The sequence below is a fragment of the Lepisosteus platostomus genome, chromosome 7 (genome assembly GCF_059453375.1).
Source record: "Lepisosteus platostomus isolate fLepPlt1 chromosome 7, fLepPlt1.hap1, whole genome shotgun sequence".
Lineage (NCBI taxonomy): Eukaryota > Metazoa > Chordata > Actinopteri > Semionotiformes > Lepisosteidae > Lepisosteus > Lepisosteus platostomus.
This window is the reverse complement of record NC_142617.1, coordinates 8140008-8164273: the sequence shown is the minus strand read 5'-3', so window position 1 is coordinate 8164273 and position 24266 is coordinate 8140008. Positions and strand designations below refer to the sequence as shown.

The 24266-nt window shown below is 36.8% G+C and overlaps 1 protein-coding gene across 5 annotated transcripts in view; it reads right to left on the bottom strand.

Annotated features, from left to right (window-relative positions):
* Window positions 1–211: 211 nt before the first annotated feature.
* The window catches only part of cntn5 (contactin 5), a 199297-nt gene continuing 175242 nt past the window's right edge, over window positions 212–24266 (bottom strand). For 4 of the 5 annotated variants that reach the window (XM_088639027.1, XM_088639029.1, XM_088639031.1 and 1 more), the window contains 10 exons: window positions 22389–22509; window positions 20551–20709; window positions 17595–17744; window positions 14201–14271; window positions 5228–5462; window positions 4644–4753; window positions 3869–4055; window positions 3495–3607; window positions 2500–2668; window positions 212–1142 (listed from right to left, as the gene is read on the bottom strand). In XM_088639027.1, the coding sequence (XP_088495153.1) occupies window positions 1039–1142; window positions 2500–2668; window positions 3495–3607; window positions 3869–4055; window positions 4644–4753; window positions 5228–5462; window positions 14201–14271; window positions 17595–17744; window positions 20551–20709; window positions 22389–22509 (1419 nt within the window). In that variant the 3' untranslated portion in view covers window positions 212–1038. The remainder of the gene's footprint in view (window positions 1143–2499; window positions 2669–3494; window positions 3608–3868; window positions 4056–4643; window positions 4754–5227; window positions 5463–14200; window positions 14272–17594; window positions 17745–20550; window positions 20710–22388; window positions 22510–24266) is intronic. The other variant, XM_088639030.1, reaches the window with a different exon arrangement.

The window sequence follows — 24266 nt, the reverse complement described above, 5'->3', positions numbered from 1 at the left end:
TATTCAGGTCACTGGAAAGGACACAATTTCAAAACGAAACCATCAGCCTCGAGAGACCAGATGAAACAACGTTGTGATTGGTTGAACTGCAGATCAGACTTAATGATCATGGCCTGCATATGCCTTTCACTTATATAGCTCTAATTTAATAATGAAATGGATTGCTCATTGCCATCAGAGTCACCGAAAAAATGCAAACGTCATCACACTGTTATTTTCCAGTTTTCCTTCTGTTTCACTTTAATGAACAGACAGACCATTATGCATTAAAAATATACATCACATTTATTGTTTTTTTAATCACCATTAGAGTTGCCACAGAGTCATTTTGTCATCTTCTAATAATTAATTTGGGCACTACAGGTAAGAGCCTGTTATCTATCTGGTACATACAGCAAGTCTCCCTGTCTTCACCTAGCATCATTGTTGGCTATAGAAAAACAAAAACGTTGACATAGCCGATACACACATCACTTTTCCTAAAGGTAACACAAAGTACAAAAAGCAGATCTTGAAATAGTAAGACTCTGATACTATAAAAAACTTTTGTCCATAAGAAAACAATGCACTTATTTCTACTGTACTCCTCTTGCTTCTTCTTTCTTATTAGCAGCTAAGGGGAAAGTGATAGAAATAATTGACAAAGAGAACCAGTTTAAAAGAAGCCCTAGTTTAACAGCCACGATAGCTTAAATGGTAAACACTCCACTTACCATAGAGCTTCAGGTTTAGATGAATATTTTAAAATTCAGTAGATGGCAAAGTTCATGGCACAGGAGCCCTGTTAGCTGGCTTAAAGGAATGAATGACTCTTTCCCCACACTGTACAATACAATACTATAGTGATATTGGAAAGACTTGGAAAAACAGAACAAACTAAAAAATTAAAATGCATATTTTCAATCCTTCCTTTTTTTGGGATGAGCTGTCCTAATCACCATGTCTCTGGGTCTGTCAAAGGGATAAGGCCAGGCAAACCACCTGTTTTCAGATAAAAAGTTCAGCTCCAGCAATATCTGAGGAGCTTGTCGTCCAACCTCACCATGGAGCAGAGGGGATCACTAAAGCCAGGAGTAATGTTGTTGTCACTGAGCATGTTGATAGACTGTGAATGGATCTCTGGTGGCTTTTAGCTCTGACACCTGAAGAGGGGAAACAGGAAAAGAAAAATGTCTCAGTCTAGTTGAAAAGAAATAACAAAAATAGAACTTAATAGCATTTGTCATTTGACATACTGTACTGTACATGTGTATGAGTATGCTTTCCATAGTGATAACCCTAAAATGGCTTAAAGGTCACATTCTTAAAACCCTTTTTGATAATGTCAGTTGCTACAGGACTTTCAAAGTTTACTTGTGTTATTTTGCCTAGAGTTTAAAATATTAAAAATGAGCACATCAATGCATTCCTAGGCACAGTAACATATTTTATGGTTATATTTGATGAGTTTTTTTTTCAATTTTCTTTGCCTGCATTATACAGTACATTGATGCATTGATACCAATTACTGGTATGTCTTTAAGATAATGTCTGTTGGGAAGTTACTGCTGTGTTTTCCCATGCTTGCACTTTGTAGATGATTCCTGAAATGAAAATATTGTTTCCCAATAACTGTGCTGCGGGAGATGACTCCTGATGTCTGAATAAATGTGCAAAGTTTTCTGTTGTCAAAAATCTTGTAACTATCATCTGGTGCAGCACAAACTCATGTTTTGTGTCTATCAAGCTATGTAAATGAACGAGTGCTTTGGGAAAATCTTTTGAATGTGATAACTTTACTAAATTGCCTGTTAGTTCTGCAGTAACTGTGATGGTAAACTTATAATTCATCTTGTCGTTCAAGGCCAGTGGCAAACCTAATTAGCTGTGGAACAGTGTAGGTGTGCACCAGTGTGCTAATTAAAAGAGTATTAAGTCCTGGTAAACTTGTTTGTGTAACAGCTGTGGTAACTTAATTATTACAGTATGTACCACATTTACAAAAAACGCTGGTAAACATTTCATTAGCCCTACAATACATGGTGTAACATATTTTTAAACGGATTATTGGTATTGCATCAAAGGCATATTCTTCTCATACAGAAAGCATATATTGTGATTTTTTTCATGAATCAAGCTGAGTGTTACCAGTCATTTGCAAATTCTCAGAACCTTATCTGAAATATGCTCAGTACTGGAAATATTCACAGAAAGAAAGGATACTATATATTTTTTTCAAGAAGAAAAAACCTGTATCCATGCTTAATAATGAAAGTGATTTTTTTTTCCTGTAACGACTATTATTAATGTATTTGGGAAAGATTTTCTTCACAGATGTTGACATGTAGCATGTTTGAACAGCCTGTCATCTGTGAGACCTGTTGAAAAGGGACCTGTGAGTTTCCAGTGCTATATACAGCATGAAATATCATACACAAAGGTTTACAGACAATAAAGGTAAAGGATGTAAATATCACCGGTACAATTAAAGGTCATGAGTAAGAGACAAACTCCTTTCACCTGAGGACTTGAGGACTCTGATTTGTGAGCTGGCTGTGCTCTCTCCCCCTTCGCTGAAAGCTCGCACCTCAATGATGTAGGTCCCACCATCTGTAAGAGACAATACAGCCGAGGGACTGCTTGTCTCTATCACCTGACTGTGGCTCCTGCCCTCTTGACGAAGTAAGACCTGCAATGCAAATTGCACAAACGATGCCAATGTAAGTAACTTCCTGTTTAATGACAAGCCATGCAATGACATTCAGAAATTATGTCTAAAGTAGCTTCAGCGCGTTTTCAAGGCTAAAGTAAAGTATGCATTGATACAGAAAAGAAATGCAACACTCGCGGATTAATGGATTTTATTAAATATTAAAAACAGAGCTGTCAAGCAAAATGAAACATAAAGTGAGGAAATAAAACATTAAAGTCAGTACGAGCTCTATAAGAATGAACCCAATCCTAGCAACATTGAGACACAGGCCTGATCAGCGTCTGGATAGAGAGCTATGGGATGCTGTAATTTTGCTCAACTCAAATACAAGTCCATGAAGTTTTTAAAATATTTTACCCTTTTGGCTTGCTCTTAGTATTTAATTTTGGCAAGGAAGAATATTGTTACAACTCGATGTTAACAAACCTGCAGTATCTGCTCATTATTTGAAATGTACATAACATTATGTACTGTATATGCAAATGAGTTATTGATGGTAGGTTAACACTATTAAGTTTTCATCGTCCATGACTATACAAAACAAGAACAGGCATGCAAGAAAACATGTTCTTTCAAAATCTCTAATGTTTACTTTCCCTAGATGTTGATTATTGTCTGCTATTTTCCAGATTAAATGGCACTGCAAAAACGGTCACTTACAAGTCAAAAAGAGCTACTAGGTTCCTACCAATCTTAACAGCACAGTACAGTATATCTCAGAGTCTTTGTCTCTCTTCAACATCATTGGTGAAGTCCCAGACTTTAAATGTAACAAAATGTATTCTAAAGGTAATAAACTCACCTTGTAACCCATGACGTCAGATTCATTATCAAGTGATTTCACAGGCTCCCATCCTAAGGACACATTATCTCCATCCTGAATCCACATGAGATTGCTGGGTGGTTGACTTGGAGCTAAATGACAGAAGCAAAATAAACCAATGGATGCATTTCTCTTTATTTGATGGAGTGTTTGAGGTGGATAATTGATTAAGGACGAAGGACTATGCTCTTAAAGTTCAGAATTTCAGAATGTCACTTTTGTGCTTTGCATTTAGGGATTTTCACAATTTACTTTCTGCATTCTGCAGGCTCGTATGTGAAGTGATTGAGCTAAAAACTGAAAATCGATCCACTAGGTTTATAAAAAATGTGTTGTGTCACTGAACAACATACGTGATTTCTTGGTTTTTGCACGAACAGCAGTGCTTGCAGGGCCTTGGCCGATGTTGTTGTAGCCCTTCACTGTGATGTGATACAAGGTGTTTCCCTCTAAACCAGTTAATAAGATGGCCGTCTCATTTCCAGGAGTTTTCAGCTTTTCCCCTGATTCTTCCTGCTCCATATCCTTCCAGAAGTTCACCTTTCAAAAACACACATGGGAATATTCACTTCTGACTGACAGAAACACTTTGATCGATTCATTGTCACCAGTTAACTTCCAAACAGTACTTCACACAGCTGAATATATTATATACAGTATAAACATAAGCTAGTACTAGAGAAGCCTTGCAGTCATTAGTGAAAAAAATGTCTTTAATCTAGCCACGTCAGTGCTAATTATTTATAGACATGTAAAATTCAATAAAACAAAAACAAACAAAAAAGTCAATTACTTGCTCAAAAAATGAAAAAGTCAATGGATTAAAAAAACAGTTTCACTCCTATAGCAGGGGCTGTGTTGATGGAAGAACTGAATCCCGCATCTGCAAATAGATTTGGCAGAACACAGGGAATTTTTTGATGTGTGAAAACAACGCAACAACACATTTAGTGATTGATTTTCTAAAGATAGTAAATATCCTTGAGCAAGCATGATCTTTAGAGGGTTTTGACTTTTATGTTACATTGACAGTCGTGGAGCCTATAAACCAAAAACCCACAGATACTGTACAATTCAGTACACTCACATGCAGAAACTAGCTTCTCTTATTTTTATTGCACATACTACCTCATATCCTTGGGGTCTTCCTGGACCAGGAGTAGGAGGCCTCCATGCTACCTGGATCTCAGAGGAAGACACACTGGCTGCCTTCACTTCAGAGGGGGCTTCCCTGGGCTCTGCATTAGAAAGCATTATACCGTACATCACCCATCAAACACAGGGGATGGGTGAGTGTCAGCCTGGCAGTGATGGAGTCAGTGCTTTTGCTTGAAGGAGTCAACCTCCTGTGATCAACTTTTAATGAAAATAATGTCTCAGGTTTCCAAGAACAACTGTACATCAAGCTGGCAAGGGAATTATTAAAGTCCCATTTGAAATTTTGTTACACTGGCACAGCCACTGGATTTGTATTTACACATATCCGATCATTTTATAAACTTAACCGAGTCTGTTCAAAATGAAGTAAAGTGTGTTTGTGCATGCAAAAGTGGTAGGTGTTGGGGACAGAGAGCAAACATAATTATAGCAGGATTAAATTGCTTAACATTATGTTTCATAATGCAACAAATTCTAGCATCTTTTTTATTACCCATGATACATGACTATTCTCTTGCTATGGTCAAGAAAAGAAAGTCAATCAAAGCACATACCTCCTTCTGCAGAGTAGACAGTGACAACTTTGCTGAAGGGCCCATCTCCTTTGTTGTTATAAACTCCCACCTTCACTTCAAATGGGGTTAATGGAGGGAAGGTCTCATCACGGTATTTGAAAGTGGTGGAGTCAGCTGACGTCACCATTTTTTCTTTCCAGCCTCGAGTCCCATTGGCTCTGAAAGCCACAATGTATCCAAATCCCTCCCCATTCTGATATTCTTCTGACACTGGCTACAGAGAAATACCATAGAAGAACGAAACTTGAATATAGTATCGCTTAGACATTACTATAGTTATCCTGGATCTTATATGAATACAACTCAAAATTCATACTGTACGTTGGTGAAATGTTTCTACTTTTATTTAATGAATGATATGCATATTAACATTTTTTAACAAAAAACAGGAAGCTAAATGTTGATATGGGGAAAAATGAATTAAGCAAACCGCTGGGACTATGTAATAGAAGCAAAATAAATCCTTGTGCAGCATCATTGTTTAAGATTTTCTGTGATTTATAACCCTGAACCACAACATCTCGATGAAATTCTGCACGATTCACGGATACACCTCTAATTCTACAGATATTTTCATGTACTGATTACACGTAAATGGATAGTTTGCTAAAATAAAGATGCTCAGTCTGGCAAAATGATGACTAATGTTTCTACAGAAGTGATATTAATAGCTCCACAATTTTAATAAAACACCTTTGCAAGATTTTCAATTAAATCTAGCACACTCAGCTTTGAGGCAGCAGAAAGCATAGAAATGACATTTGTATGGTTCTAAAACTGTATTCATATCAATTTGCAGCGATAATTTCAGGGAAATAGCATCTTAATTGGCATTGAGATGGGATTACAATGGGAAAAGGTTTGTTAAAGCTAGATGGGCTCACAATATGGTCTTTGACCAGTTTTAATTTAAAAATCTGTCAAACTAAATTGAACACTTGAGGGGGTATATCTTAACTTAATAGGAGAATAAATACATGATATATCACACTTAATAAGCAAAGACCTCTGTACAGGCTTTAGCCAGTAAATTCTTCTCAGAGTTCAGAAATATTTTGAAATCTACTGAGGAGCATTAAAAGCTCAGCAAAACCTAGTGGTTCCAAATGCTCATCTGTTGCATTTTCTGATGTCTCTAAGTATATTTCTGTAGAGATGATCTCACAGAGAATCTTGCAAACACGAAACACCACTGCTCGAAAAGTGGTATTTACATGAAAAATGTAATACCACTGCTCGAAAAGGTTCAAAGCAGTGATTCGGAACCCAGCTACTAGGTAGAATGGGCACAGCCAGGTGCGGTAAAAGGCAGACTAAATCTCGTCCAGGTCCAAAGTCTGGATTGAAGAGAAGCTCAAAGCTGGAGAGACACAGTGTAAGGCTCAAAAGGAAATCAACAATGTATCCAAAGGAAGACACCAAAGGAAGGTTCATAGCCGAAAACTTCACAGTTCAGAGGCACTAAGGCACGTCCAATAGATGAAGTCAGAACTCGAGAACTAGGGAAAAAGCTAGGCTCAGTGCAGAATGCTATAACTGAGCCCAGGGCAGACTTTATGTCGCCTGATCCATCTGAGATGGGAGTGGTCATAAATTGCACAGGTAGAGCAGGCTTACGTTCTGATAATGTAACCCCGGCTACAAACAGTAGCCTGCTAGGTGAGTGGACACGTAGCTGCCTGCTATGGTTATTACCAGGTAATAAAGCTTGAAAAGATAAAGTGTGTTTCTGAATAGAATCAAAGTCTCCAACACTGCGCTACTGGCCAAAATATCCATGCATATATATATATATGAGAATAATTCCAAAGGCACTAAAATTTACCATGCTGCTAGGCCAACTTTGCAACGCAACTGCAAAGAGCACACTGGGGAGTAATGAAGTATACATTATCTACTTTTAATAAATTTGTATCCTGCCAAATGAGGTGTCTCTAAAAAATAAACTAATCTTTAATCATGTGTTTTTATTACAACATCTCAACTTTATATTCAAATTAATATTTTCCTTAACATCTCCCAAAATATCAAGAAGTTGAAGAAATTGATAGTGTAACTACTGTATGTAGAAATGGTTCATTTTTGTCTTAATTCTGGTACTGTGTATTATGCCAAATTCTCAAAAAGAGACCTTAGTATCTCTCCACACTTCATATTTATTATCTTCTCGTCATTTAAAAGCCATTACAGTTTGGCTCATAAAGGTACTAATTATTGTACAGATTTATGACTTCCAGGCACTGTGTTATTGTATCCTTTGGGATTGGGATGTTGGCATTGGAGCATTTTCGGTATCCGCTGACAGACCTGAAGACAGAAAACAGAGCACTCAGCACCTGCTTCCAATTCAATGGGTCTACACTCAATTTATCATGAAAGAGAGAAATTGATTTGAAATGAGCAGCAGGTTGTAAATTTTGTGCAAATTTAATAAACCTAAAACACCTGTACGCACTCACCTTATGTCAGTAAATATTATGTTCATAAGGCAATTCAAACAATTTCATTGGGCATCAACATAATAACCATTCCCTCTTGCAGTCACCCAAATTAGCCTATTCTCATGAACAGTTGTGGTAGAGAGATGTAGCGTACATGAAACTCATAGGAGAAATTACCAGAACCATTTAATTAACTTATGAGATTGTTCCCTGAAAATAAATTACTTTCCATCACATTCTCATTATTAAAGTTGGCTTGGATTTTTTAAAAGGCTCTAGACCATGTTAGTTAAAATGTTGCTGCCAGGACAGGTACTTAAATTGGAAAATAGAGTGGAACATGTACATCTTAAAGATCTAATTTTTTGAGAGACCCAAGCTTAAATAAAACTGATTATGTCCCAGAAAAAATGCCCCAAAGTCTCTAGTGTTCAGCCCACTGTAGCTGTTCAGCTACACTGGTAAGAACAGCTAGGTTTCTAAAAGTGCTCTTTGGTTCAGACTGAAAACAGTCACTCATCACTGCCATTAATGAGCTGGGCAAGTGGATCCGCACAGGCTGTTCAGTAATTCATCCTACTTAATAATTAGACTCAACTATTGCAGACCATTTTGATAACCATCCAGAGATTGGAGAGGCAGCAGTCACCTATGGACGTGTTCAGACTATTGATGACTACGGATTCCTGCAGTCTTTTCTAATATTAATCTCTATCCTTCATTGATTTAGCATTTATTCTGTAAAGCACATTTCACTAAAATGATCGCCTTGACACTACATACCTTGTCTGATGAAAAAAATGCAGGTAACTACGCATAGCTGTTTATAACAGTCAAACAGACTTCTGTGCACTTTCATTCAACAAGAAACAAGTATGACAAATACTGTATGTCAAGTATGACAAATACTATGAAAGAACATCAGTCTGCTTCCTGTGACATAATTTTATAGTTGACAATTGTTGCAAGAAAACAGCTTAAAATGACCAGCATTGAATGTAGCCCTTTCATCTCTGTCAGGGCAATTCTTGTAGCACTGCCAGGGCATGGATCATAATCTACACTCATATAGTGAATCTACACATTTTATATAGTGTTTTTTATTTAAGATATATTCAAAGTAAATATATATCAGTAAGTACCTTCAACAGACTCACAGATGATTATAACATGTTGGATAAAAAATGTTAAACCAGTGTTAAATTGCACAAACAGAAACTTAAAGAGGATTATTCTAACTCTTCTCACTCCAAATGAGCTTTAAGACTTATAGTACTGCATGATTAAAATTGCATGTAATTGCACCTGTTGTAAATTTTCAATGTGAACAAGAATGATTTATATTCTAAATGCTTTTCATAATGGGGTATTTCTTACTTTCTTGTTCCAAGACCTATTTTTAATTCACTGTTGTCACTATTTAGTCTCCATCTTTCAACTTTGATTATACTTTATAAAGATAAGCATCACATTAGAAATCCAATATAGTTTAGTATCAGTAATTTGAAACAGAAGTAAATAAGCATCAGTTCTGCAAGGAACAGGAAATTCATATTCTCTCCATTTAGGAAACACTAAAAAAAACATTCGCCTTTGTCTCTGATAAGCTTGCTTAGCTTTCATGGGTCTTTGGGTTTCTTTCAAAGCATTCAACCATGAAACGTTTAAAAAGGGCTTCATAACATGTCTGTGTATATAGAAGTATAAAAAATAAACCTTTTTAAGTATGCACAGAACACCTGAGTCAACAGAATGACAGGAATGAACCTGTGCTGCTTAATACATCATGCATTGCCTGGAACATAATTGACCGCAAATTCAATACCTCTGCTAAAACAATGTAATAGGTACTATTTGGTACACTGGTACTTGTTGAACAAGCCTTTACAGCTCCTTGTAATTGAGCTGTCACTGCGAATACAGAATCTATTAAAATTATGGTTATTCCATACTTACAGTAATGACTTGCTTTTGCTTTAATGAACAGCACATACCAACAAGGCCAGCACTCACCCCATCTGGAAAGCACCTTTTTTCACCACATAATGCCACACAGAGGTGTAGTTCACTTTAGATGAAGGTTATTTTCCTAGTGACAGTTAGATCTCTGCAGTTAATATCTGCAAGGATAACCATCAGTAACATCCACATCTGTTCCCCCATCCCAAGCTAATAGCACCTTTAACTGCTCCTCATTTGAAATCCTCAGGCTTTATTCATTTACCTTATTCATTTACATGAAGCAACCCCTGCAACAGCATACAAAGTCAAAGATGTTCTCTCCATAGGCAACACATCTTTCACCTCACTATTCTCCTGATGCTGGAGAAGATTTATTAAATATTTCTCAAACACCATAAAGGATTGAATTATGAGCAGATGTTCTTAAATATGTCTTGCTTTACAAGTAGCACTTGACTGACACTTTATTATAAATCACACTTCCCCAGTAAGGAGGAATGTGCAATTTATTAGAAAGGAGAGGGTTTTCTAAAGCTGGTGCAGCCTTTTTATGCCCCATTTTAGATTTTCAAAATTGTCACTCTGCCTGAGTCATCGTTACCACCTTGCATCAGTAAGAGAAAGATGAAAAGACTAGACAGAAGCCCTTTGAGGTGTGCACAGCGAAGCTGTCAGCTTTTTTCCACACCACAATTCCAGAATACATATCCTAGCCAAGCGCTATCTTTCAGCACCAAGCCAAGAATCCCTGCTGACCGACTTGTCCCACCAGAACTCGCCCAATTGCTCAGATACTATTAAGAACTACAGACAATTGTCAGCAAGGAATGCTGTGGACTGGGCACCTTGCAGCATCCTACAAGTTGTAAGTCTACTGCACCTCAAACAGCTTTTCTCAGACTTTTGTCAGATGAATAAAACATCAGGTTTTCTGAGCAGTTATTAGCATGAAATGCAATATACAGGACAAATACACAGCCAGAAATAAAGAAACTATTCTAGTCCTGTCTGAAGAGTGCATGTGGAAAAGACAAACAATGAGCACAAAAACAAAAACAAAACTAAAACAGATTTTAACTCAAGGGAAATACCATTTTAGTCCCTGTCTGCCTCGTAACCCAACACAGATAGCTTTTAATGAAAAGCTCAATTTAATAACATCTGTGTTAAATCTAAAAAATCTCGTCAAAAATGTGACTTCTGCTGGGATATTAAGCAGGCAAAGCTCTATGGGATTGTTAAGGCCTTGTGGTGGCCCCTACAGACTTTATCTCCAGTGGCAAACAAACTCTTCTCTTTCAGTACAACCAAAACATGACAATGCTACCGTCTGGTAAACACAAAGGATATTATGAGATCAAAATTACAGCTTCGTTTTTTATGATGCCCTAAAGACAGACTCAGAAAGGGCATGTATGTAATTTCTCAGCTCCTCTGAGCAAGCCATCTGATCTTGCATTGACCTGCTCTGCATTATGCATTGATTCAATTACCAATTTGCTTCGGTAAACTATAATTTGGCCCCTCAAAAAATGCAAAAATCTGAAGGCTTTACCTGTTCTCAGGAGGGTAAAGTCATTTTCATCTTTTAGATTATCTCTCAGAATTATGATCTTTCATTTACCATAACACCCAAGTGAATTTTTAAATCTTATTATAAAGTTGTATTCAGAGGTGGTAAATACGATTCAGTAGATGCTTATGCTAATAATACAATTTTGTGTGAGCTTTTCAGGAAATTAATAGGGCTCCACAATAACACAGCACAATAAACAACTGAAGAAAAAAGAAGCTGAAAAAAGCCCAATTGCATAGTCTACAATAGATTAGTGCATTAATTCCACAGACCTGGTGCTGCACACAAGAATGTATTACAATAGGTCAGAACCAGCACACCTTTGCTCAAATGCTATTTGGTTCTCATTCAGTAATACAGTACATAAGATAACTTGGTGTGAGATCATTCAGTACCTTGTGTACAACAAAGATACAGAGCATCTTTAGTTAGCACAAGGACCACTGAATTCTAGACATACTGAAGCTCAATTAAAAACATCTGATTACAAAGCACCCTATTAGATAAAGCATTACAATTGTATAATATTGATTAATTAAAGACTGGTGTTAATATTTCTGTTAGATATGTAAAGCAAGGGTTCTAAGTAAGCATCATTGAGAAAGCAGTGCAGCCCAAATTTCTGATGGTGAATAGTCAGACCAAGTGGTCAGTACTGTCTGTGTAAATACTAAAAGGTAAAGGTCCCAGCACAGATCTCTGTGGATGTAACAAAATCAGATTTTAAACACCTGAGACTTACAAATTAGGAGGGAAGGGAACTTCCCAGTGAAGGGAAGGACATTCACTGGTGATAACTGATCCAGAGTTAGAAGCCATTTACAAATTGTTAACTACCTTCACAAGGACAGTTTCAATGCAATGTCTCTCTCTAAACCCTGGCTGAAAAGTTTCACAGAACTTCTTAAATGCAAGTCTTGGGGGATCCTGGCCATTTTTTTAAAAGCAGCACTTTAAACCTGTACGAACATGGTCTTATGGTAGAACTGAGTGACAAGGGTTTAGAAATAAGGTCCTGTACACGGGCAGTAGGTTTAATCTGAGCTATCAGATCCATTAGACAGGCAGACATACAGAGAATACTGTGAAGATTCATCAATCTAAACAGGCTAAGCTACATTAAATTGAGTTTTTGTGATATTCTCTGCAAAATTAGATGAATTCAATACATGCAGTCTACTGGAGGTCATAATCTGTTAAATCTTAATAGGAGGTGGATGGAATGTCAGATCTAGTAAAACAGATTTATGGCCAGAGTTCCCCAGTTGAAATGCTTGAAGACTGGATATTTGAATGCCAGAAAACTAAAATATTCTGAATGTCCATGTTTAAATGCTGGGAAGGTGATTTACTGAGAAAAGCCAAAACAATTCAGATTGGGTAGAAAATCAGCAGTAATCAGTTGTGAATTACAACAAGGTTGATTTAATTTTAATTTTAATTTTTATGGGATGACAGACCTCCCTTCACAAAAGTAAAAATGGAACTCTGGCCACATGAGGCAGAACCACAGGTAGTCAAGGCATGGAATTGCTAACATTAATACACAGTGCCACCTAGTGTTACACCAAAGTTAGTCCTCCACCCTACATCATGTTTCATGATCCAAAAAGAAAATCTACTTTATGGTTAGCAATAAGCCAACTGAGAAACACAGTCTTGTTGCTTAAAAACCACATATTAAAGAGAGCTTGGACAGTGGGATATTGCCAGTTAAAACAAATGCAACCAAAGACAGCTAAAACCAATGCCTTAGACCTCAAGTGAATGCTGACGGGATGAAATGGAACCTCTACTGAATATGTGACCAGAGCCCCTGTGCTGATATGGATATATGTGCAGAATTCACGAATTACGACAGTGCTCAAACAACTCGCTCTGTGTGGAAGCAAAGGGTGTGAGGGGTGGCAGACTCAATAATCTCAAGGCAGAGTAAAACATCATGATTACTGGAAGGAAAATAAGCAGACTGAAGGATTAAAAAAAATGAACTGAAAAACAAAAACATTATTTTCCCAGTTTGGGGAAATACAGTGTTTTCTACAGACAACAAGTAATGCCTCCTCAGACCAAGAAGCTCAAGAAAATTGTAGAGTAGCAGCCAGCAAATAATCCAGCAATGGCAGTACTGTAGACGCAGGACACAGCACATAACCGGACAGTGAACCAAGGGTTGTTGCACAAAAGTGGTGGGTTGAATAGTGAAACAAACGGGCAAAAAACATCACAGTATCAGGGACCACACGACCAGAACCATGACTAGGGAAAAGAAGCAACGCAGCAGACCGCAACAAAATCAGGGAAATGGCAGGAACAGCAGAGACAAAGTTCCCAGCCAACCATGTCAACTACTGCAGAGCTTACCGAAGGCAGAGTCAAGAAATAACAGGTAAGAAAAAAACTGAACTAAAAAAAGAACTAAGAATAAAAATGAGCAAGAAGCAATAAACTAAAACGACTGATGGAGAGCGTCTATGAAGTTGAGAAATAAGTGGAAACACGCAGAAAGTGGGCAGCAAGGAATGCCAGCTATGAAATCTATGATAAATATGCCAAAATAAAGCAGTGTGATGAGAGAACAGGTGTTTTATAAACATAATTCATGTCAGAGGATATATTGCAAACTTTGAAACCTTATAAGACATTATTCTCAATTAATGACAAAAATTCAACTTTTTACAAGTCTACGGCTGGGAAGTTTGGGGAGAAGAGGAAAAAAAATGACAAGAGGAGATGTGCATTAATTTCCAACTAGTGAGAAGTGAATGATCTGAATTGGTGTTAAAACCACGAAGCACTTGTTTAATAGCTGCAATTACTACCTTACATTAAGTACTGTAGTTATATGGATTTCAGGACATTATAAGCAGTTAATAGGTGACAAACTGTCTGAATACTGCAGCATGTCACTTCCATTACTTTCACACAATCCCTCAATTAGGCCTTAGGAGCCAGCAGAGTAGCAGGCCTTACCTCCCACGATATAACCAGTTCATGTCGCCGGCCACTTCCTCCACTGACATTTGCTGGGGCCACTGAGGGAACTGCAGAGAAAAAAAAGGACGTCTCTAACACGTGATGTCTTCGCTATCATTTACACTCTATTAGCTTTATTATTCAGGCATTATGAAATTAAAACAGGAAACGTCTGTAGGTCAGGATTTCACTCTTCCAAAACTACTTATGCAAATAAAATGCTATTTTTTAAGAACATGCAAACTTGCTAAGCCCATAGGATGGATATGGAAAATCAAAGACACAGTATTTTACCAGACTTGACAATTGTCCGAAACGGAGTTTAAAACAGATAGAAATGAGACATAGTTTTACTTGTTGAAATTGTTGTATTGTTGTATTACTTGTTGAAAAAAGGTAGACAATTAGACACAGAAACCAGTCATTTTCCAAATAAGGCCTTTGGAAATTTTGTCACATTAAAGTGCCTTAATCTCCTCTGCAGCAGGTAAATGAGACATTCTGATTAAATGCAGTGCAGTGCCAGGAGTGTGTTCTCCGGGAATAGATAATGTAACTGGTTCTAAGCCTCAGGGTGAAAGATGCCTGGCTGTGTTAACTCAAACACCCAACATGTTTGAATTCATGTTACCAGCTCATTTTCATCTTCTCAACCAATTAAAAATTTAATAGTGGTAGATAGCTGGGGTATAATGTGAAGAGAGGGTGGCAGAGCAGGACTTTTTCAGAAGTTCTATTGAAAAAAGAGAGAACTGAATAATTGCTTTGCCAACTACTGTATATTAAAACTGATCGAAACAAACTATAGTCACTGTATACTGCAGATTAGCTTACATTTTCAATCAAAATCAATCAATCAAAGGCACCACCAAACAGAAAAGAAATTCCCTGCTAAATTGCCTTCATTTTGCCCATTCTTTCAGCTGCTATTGCTGCTTTTCAGGTACTCATTTTTTTTCTACATATAATTCTTGTCTCTGTGAAGAGCATGTGTGAAAGCTGATGGAGGTCAGATGATAAAAACATCTTTCTGACAATAGCTTTATCTCATGAAATACTGTAATCAAACACATAGACATTACAAGATGGGCTATTTCTGAATGCTCTGACGTTACTCCTGAACACAGAAATGAATAAACTAGATTGAATATTTTTATCTTGCACAAGAAAATTAAAAACATTGTTTGGCTAAAAGGCTGAAGGATGTTTTTAAGATTCAAATACAGAGACTGAGCTACAGAAATCAATACTCTGGGACATTAGAAATGTATACTCTATATAATCATAAGAGATAATCTACTTCATCCTGTCCTCCATCTGATGCTACAGTACTTCTTGCTTTAAGCACTGTGGGGCTTGCAAAGTGAAAATTATTGAGGACTTGTGCTTGGCTGCCTGTGCCAGTTCACTGACAGCTCGTGCTTCCAAACAGATGAATACGAAATGAAACGTTAAGATTTCAAAATTCTGACCGAAACTGTGATATCACAGAAAGATGCATACAGACCACAATCTGCTATGAATGACAAATTGCAAAGATCCTGCACCACCTGTAGCTAAGTAGTACTTTTTCATCATACTCTTTTGTAGCATCTGTTTAACCAATTAGTGAAATACCAAAATACACAGAAGTTCATATTCCATACAGAATAGTTACATATGCTACATGGATAATTGTGTTTTTCTTTTTAAGTAATTTACAGTAGGTGGCTCATTAAAGATTTAAAGATAAAGAATGTAATTTCATTTTACATATGTTCAGAGTTCATCTGTACTTGAAGCTGTTTTATGCACAATGATGAAACATTCACATTTATTTTTTTAAATTAAAAACAAAGGGAACATCAGATCAATTAAAATATATTACACATGACAGTAGGTTGCATTAACTGAACAGCTGGATGTGTTACATGCAAACTTTTTAAATTAGCACTGAAGTAATTGGTTAAAAATGATAAATACTTTTCAGTTTACATTCATTCTAAAATAATTTGGAGGAACATTCTTGTAAACTTGTCACAAGTGAAATAATAAATATTAAATCTCAACAAAAAACAAAAGGCATGGTGAAAATTCCCTTAAACTCCTTTAAGGGAATGATATTCTGAACTGACTACTAAAACAGAATGATAGCAAAAATAAATATTAAACACGTCTTAAGGATAAATGGGCTGATTTCAAAAGAAAGGGAAAAACTACAGAGGAAAATGAATATGTACAAAAAGCTTTGATAGCATGTGACAGTATTATGTCCCAGGATACATCAGTTCAGTGATAATTATTTAAATTAAACTGGGCAGGTGTTAAATATTAATGCCAACCGTTCTGTGCAAACCCAGCCAAACATTAATGTTGCTGAATTTGCTTGTGTGCTTAGAGGCATTTATCTGATAGATTTCACTCATATCTATTGATTAAACAACACTAGGAGTTCCATTTGTAACTCTGTAATTACATTTAACAGCTATTCATAACACTTTCCATTACACGTGTAATTCCAATCTTAGTCTTACTTAAAACACTTAAATTATTGCCATTAGGCTACCTGCATAGATAATTGTTTTACATAACTACTGTAGATTCTGTCAAGTCATTCCTAAACACAAAGGTCATTATAGCTACAGTATTTAAATGTGCATAATAGATAGTTACAATGCTCTTGCAAAGAATATAAGTTTTGATATTCATTTTGAACAATGTCCTTAATTATGTACACTTTAACAATGCACACTATGTATACTATGTATTTTAGGATGCAAATGCACTCTCACATTGATTAGGAAAAATGTGTGGAACAGTAATACATATGTTCCAAAATTTTGGAATTACATTTTCTATTACATACTGAATAAACTGAGAACTTGCAGACATGCTTTTTTAACACATCCACCTGTCGGAGACAGTAAACTTTTCACACGGTAGCATAACCACATTACAGGACATTTAGCTCCAACAGGAAGAATATTGCATCTCACAGTGATGTAAGGGCACCCTTACAAATGGTCTCAGGTCACAGGCACCACTGTTTCACTGACAGGTCCTGGCCACTCTACACACACAAGGCTGTTTTGTTAAAATCTGACAGTCCATTCACCTCTCACTAAGAGTTAACAGACTATGACCTTCAGTAGATTGAATTAACTTTGTAAATAATTGCACATCACCTTTCAGGGTAATCTGTGCCACATTTGACTCATGACATAACCCAGGCTTAAATTGATGACATCTTGGCCATACAGCTCAAACTGTACTATCAGCAGGAGGTGCTACAACTTGAGCCACTTGGAAGCCCAATAAAATTGTCTGATACAGTTTCTAGTACATTGCTACATATTAATACAATATGTAACAATATAGGCCACATGTCTTTTTTATGTGAACTGGTAAATACCTGCTTCTTTTGTCCTGACCACCCTAGAAGGGGCACTAGGGTCTCCTGTTCCAATGGCATTGGTTGCAACCACCCTGAATTCATATTCAACCCAAGGGTTCAGCTCGATAGCCATGGCAGATTCCATTTCACCAGTCACGGGATCAGGATCTGTGTAAAAAAACAACTAGAAAATCACCCCTCCAAGTCTATGTACCAAAATTAAGTACTAATTAAGTACCAAAGGGTGTCCTTTAACAAGACTCATCCTCCAAGATTGTGAACTTCAACCTTCAGTTTCCAGCTTCAGGGCCACTGTGCAACCTGTTCCCAGATATTACTTGTCCGTGAAACACGTGGTGTTCTATTCATAAAGACCTTACCTAAGATACATCTGAAGACACCATTTAAATAGTGCATCCGTTTATTTTATTTTCAGAATAATTAGCCCTTTTTTGTTTGTCTTTTTGTTTGTCTCAGAATAAATGTCAAATGTTCCACATAAATGTAAAAGTTCAGTTGACACAATACATGCTCTTTTATAAAACCCATTGCACCCAAAAAAGGCTTTTTCCTTTTTCCTGGGACTTACTGATACAGACATTTTCACACCACAATTAACGGACAACAATTTAATACATTCTGGTATTGTCCCCCTGTTTGTGAATAAAAGTCCCAAATAACCTCATTGTTATCTGACATCACCTGCTAGAATATTCCAACAGATCCAGATGCACTTTGTCTCATTGTTGAAATCAACAAACTCAAGTACAGTACAAGTACAAGTAAAATTTTCTGTTATTATCACCCATATAGTAAATACGGTTATTCTGCTTAATTGGAAGGACAGAAGCAAAATGTCTTTTTCTCAATGGTTCTCATTAACGGTAGACAACCAAAAGCTGAGCAAATCAATAATGTCATTCAAAAACCAAGAACTTGAATTTAAAACAATTTGGAACCACTTCATTGGCTTCCTCCAATTAGGTTGAATTGTTATCTAACTTCATTTCCATGCATCGGTTAATGACCCATTAGTCATTAGTCATGTATTTATTAACTTTATCAACTTTGTCAGCCCCTCTACTACTCCCTTGCTAAGACACACACTACTTAAGCAGTCTATATTTTTATTTCTCAGTACATTGGGTTAATTTCCATCTATTTTATTAAGCTCATGTTTGTTTTTTATTGGTGTGTAAAATGCAGTACAAGTATTTAGGTATATATTCTGTATTTAAATGTTTAAATAAATTAAAACCATAAACAAAAGAGAACTGAAAGCCCTGTCCCTGTGAGGTTTAAGGCATGCACAGGAAACAGAGAAGAATAGCCTATACTAGACTACATTTTTCTAGCATTGCAGAGTCTTTGTCCGCAGAAAGAATAGAGAAAAAGTTTCTTTTAATTAACAGTACTTCTACACTGTTTTATATAACTGACATTAGTTATGCTTTTTTGTCTTGACCAATTGATTCTACGACTCCTTTCAACTGCAGACACCGTATTTATTTATACATCCAGGCCTTGTTCTTGTCTTGTACAAGTGGAGCTCTTCTGTGTAATTCTAGCATTAGCCCACCACATGCCATAGTACTAAGTGGATTCATTTTAATGGTTCATCATGTGTAATAAAAGATGACATACTGTACAGACTCATTAGGAATTGTCTGGTACCGCATATTTTAAAAAGCTGTACGAAAAGTTTCCAAACGGAAGGGCAAAAATGCATTATTTAGTGAAGTCATCAAGTGAGACTCAAAAAACATAATTCCTTTCAACCTCTGATGAAATCCATAATCATATGTTTGAAAATATATTCTAAAATGCTGAAATACAGTAGGTAAGGCAATTCTGTGATACAGTATACAGTAAACTGTATGCCTATGCAGGTCTTACACAGTGGTTAATCCTACAGTACATACAGTATACTGTACATGGCATAAAACTGTTCTTGACACCTTCAGATAATGTATTTAACATTTTGCTTTGTTTGATGTGAGAAGTGTGAAGAACATCAACATTTTATCAACTGATGCATCTTATTAAAGCATCTTGTGAGTCTGCCACTTATTCAAATTAATTTGACTATTCAAATATCAACATGAAAACATTGTTTACAGACACTAACCTAAAACCTTTTCACTTGTTATGTAGGCTCCATATGCTAAACTCCTTCAGAAGCTTGTTATGGCATATGGTGTTGAAATCCAAATTGGATTTGATTAAATTTGAAGTCATTACATAATTGGGTTGAGTGTAGAAAATGAAGAAGGTGGATCGTTCACCTAGAGAAACAAATCATTGCACCCCAAGAATGTCCACTTGCCAATATCCGACTAAAAGTATTTAAACAAATTATGTATGCTTTTAAATTTCATAGTCTCTACTCATTAAATGCTTAAAATGGATGGCATTGCTGTCATGCCACAGAGAAATTAAGTTATTAGTCTTCTGACAGTCCACAAATCCTCCATTGGGATAAAATAGTACGTTGTTTTAAAATCCTCATTCTAATGATAAAAACAAACTAATTAGGGGAAAAAACGTCAAGTTAGTTCTACAAAGAATTAAAGTCACTGACATTTACTATGATCACTGAAGAAGCTTAATTGAGCTCTTTTAAAATATCACTGTACAATAATACAGCAGGAACTTTGAGTAAGACCTAAATTATTGCACAAGGTGATGCACCATTGGAAGATTAATTTCTAAGATTAATTTATTTTGTACATTGGTAGATTTTTAAGTGCCCAATTTAGCCTAATCAAAAGGGTAACCCTTCTATAAGCCACAAATCTAATTATACCTGAGTAATGAACAAAGAGTCCAGCTGTATTTCTGAGCCACACTGAAACACTGAGTCCACAAACTAGGCTTCAACATACCCTAAGAGGCCATGCTTCTCACCATGACATTTCCCTTGTGCCAGCCAAACTGTCTATACCCGAAGGCTGTGTTTCTCTGTATTGATTACCTGTTTTAACCGTCTGCCATCCTAATGAAAACGGGCTCCTTGCCTGCAAATTATAGGTAGTGATTGGACTGTGATTATCCACTCCACGACTCCAGGATAGTGTTGCTGTGACATCAGTAATTTCCTCCACTATCACAATTCCTGGAGGCCCTGGGGGACCTAGAAGTGAATAACAATACGGACAAAGAAAAGCAATTTTCATTTTTTTTTTATTCTCAACTGCTTAGTCACCAAGTCAAGGGCTTATGGTGAACAGAAGGAGCTCAAATATATTGTTTTTTTTTTCCTTTCCTGTAATCCAAGAATACGTCTCAAGTCTTTGTCGATTGAGCCTTTTCTGAGATCTGGTCACATACTGTACATCACAAGTGAGTCTCCTGAAAGGAGCAGCCACCTGATCCCAAGGACCTGCCTTTCCCAGGCGAGACTCAAAAAGCAAAATGTTAGCATGAGTTATATTTTTCCCCCAAACTACTCACTGTAAATAACTAGTTTTGTGTCATTTTCTGCTTTAAATGTATTCAAGTTGGAGTTGCTCACAGGGTGGGCAGTGTGGGGGCACAGCGGTTAATGTAACCTTCACAGCTCATGGGTTCTGCATTCAATTCCAGTTACAGTAGGTGTGCATTCTGCAAATTCTCCACATGGCTCCACAGAGTTACTGTACAGTAGGTGCTCCAGTTTCCTCTCACACTCTGAAAACATACTAACTGGGCTGAATTGTGTCTCTCAATTGGCTACTGTGTTTGTGTTCCCTGTGAGGGACTGGTGTATTGGGGTTTGTGAAAGGTCAGACATGTGCTCACTGCAACACTGAATTGAAATAAGTGGTTATTGAGAACAGATTCAGAGTCCATATCACTGCCTTTCATTCATATACAGTATATTTTTGGTTTTACCCATACCAGTTTAACCACAAATGGTTATTCACAAAACATGTATTCCTATACACTCTGTATTTTAAAAGTTTAAAATGTATTTCAACAGATAATATACTGTTAGAACGATACAATGATATGTCAAAGAATTCATCCAAATGGAAGACTTCACCTCTGAAGGGAAAAAACAAACAAACTTTCTGGTTTTCTTAAAAAGCAGGAAACCAAGTACGCCACCTATGCTGCGAGTCATCCAAAATACTACAGCAGACCTTACACTGTTTAAAACCACTGAACATATGTTTATTTCAGCCATCTGAAAGAAATGAACCCATAGAAATCTGTCACCACTGCAAATATGCAATGGCTCTAGAGGAAACAGCTGCAAATGAAAGGCAGACAGCTGGTATACCTAATGAAAACCAATGCACTGTGACCGCTGGAAAGGAAAGGTACTGTGCACTTGGTCTACACTTGCATTAAGCTACATTAATACTGTATCTGTTGCAGATCACAATGGGGAGAAGCAAAGTAAAGCCTTGTTCTTTGCCAAACTGTGTGCAAAAGCCTTCAGTACTCCATGTGCAATTTCACTGTATTAAGAAATACAAAAGCAGGCTAATGAATTCAGAAATAATGTTTACACAACTCTTTATAAAATATAAGATGGAATATTGTTCCCAAGCAACAGCCTAGTGATAGAAATTTTGGTTTCAAATCTCAGCCAGAGAGCTCTGAGAAATTGTGCTGTAAGACTCTGTTGAACAACTCCCACATAAAACTGTATGACTAACTACAGTATGCAGTGTGACTATCCTAATGGTTAGGTGTATATTCACTCTTTTTCATCTTGAGGCAGTCTTTTCAAGTGACCCTTATTTGGAATGTTGGGTGGTCCTTCAAGGAAGGAATATGATGAAAGGAAACCACCAAACTATGTAATGGCAGCAACAAGCTCACCTCTGACAAGCAGTTCAGCTTCTGTGTACAAGGTATCGGCACTGGTTTGAGCCCGGCACCCATATTTCCCAGCATGCTTCAGGAGGATGTTTCTAATCATTAGATCTGCTGTGGATGTCTGCTACAAATTGAGAAAGAGAGGAAAAAAAACATGGCCAATGCTGGGACCTTGCCTTCTGGGTAATACAACATTTTTAAAAAAGAAACCATTAGAAGGTACAGTCTAAGAAATCCTACCCAATTTTGATACAATTTTGTTAATTTAAAATAAGAAATACCACAGGCTGTATTAGGAATAATTCATTATCTACAGCAACTGTTTAGCACAGCAAATTATTAAAATTGTGTGCTATTTTATGGATGAACTACTGTGTCTACACAAATTCATTAATTTACAAAATACAAAATTTGACTAAATTCTGTGACAAACGTAGGTATGAAGTATCTTTTTAAGAAACTTAATTTGGATCAAACAACCAAACTGAAGCTGGAGGGGCCAAATAGCTTCTTCTTGCTTGCGGCTTTTCTGTTGTCTTGTCCTCAATGACAGATGACTGCCTAGAAATATCCAGCTGTGGCACAGAATTGATTGAGGTTTTTAAAGGATTGGTTAGGGTAAGCCTGACTGCAGCTCATAGACAGAGAGTCTATGTCAAGATACCTCCAAGCTCTCTGTCAAGACATCTCCATGTTAACATCTGTATGTATTTTTACTTTGGGTTGGCAGTTCAAAAAGAAGCTTTCAGCTTATTGGCTGTACAGTGTGAGAGGACATCTGTGTGTGCATACCTGTAAGTGCAATGAAGTGCTGGATTGAACACTGAAGGCCAGATCACAGTTTGGATATTATATGAAAAAAACTAAGCTGACCAACAATTTTCATGGCTAGCAAACCTTGTTTTCCATCTCTTGCTATTCCCCCTCACCTCTGCTCAACACATCTGCTTGTTCTTCCACTTTGCTGAATTGCTTCCAGGCAAGGGAGATAGAAGGTTAGCTTCTAAGTGGATCTATCACTTTAAATCTCCAAAGGTTCTGTAGCCCTATTTCCTTGTTAGTAGAGGTCAACTGGAGACAGAGAATGGCTTAAGATAACATGTTCCTAATGGTAACCTTTGTGCTGTGGAAAACCACAAAGAAGAAAGCCGCAATTTAATTATGCTTTCCAAAGTTCTGTTTGCAGGACTTAAGGAAGCAAAATGAAATCCATGTTCTTAAGGGATTATACTAAATTAATTTCTTCAGATGTAATAGGGTTCAGACTGAAAACTAAAGGTGGGATTTTTTGTGTAGTTTTTGTGAAGTATTGTGGTGCAGCGAAAGCATCGTTTTAGAGCTGTACTAACTATACACATTACTGTCCCTAAAACAGATGGTAAATACCCCATGGTCACATACTGTACATAAGTTCATCCATTAGCTGCAAAATGGCCCTTTTGGGCACATAAGACCTTCTGATCTGTTAAATGAGCATTTTATAGTACTATCCACTACTCATCTCATTTGTATGCCTAACCTGTCAAACTTTTAAAATGAACTATGTTTTGCTTTAAAACCTATCAACACTGTTAGTAGGGCTTCTTCCAACAGATTCTCCCCCTAACCTCTGAAGCAGAAGTCTGCTCTACTCTGTGAGACAGATGGAAAGTCTGCTATCTCACTGTACTTATAGCAGTAGTGAACTCAAAGGTGACATCTTGCTCTCTGTTTGGTACCCTTGCTGTGTCAAGGACCTCAACCATTTATTACAACTCTTACTTATTACAGTCTTATTACAAATCTTATTTTGATGGATTACTATACCTTTCTTCTAAAACTAATATGAATATCCCCACGTTACCAGCTGTTTTCTGCTGTAGATGGTGCCCTCTACTCTGT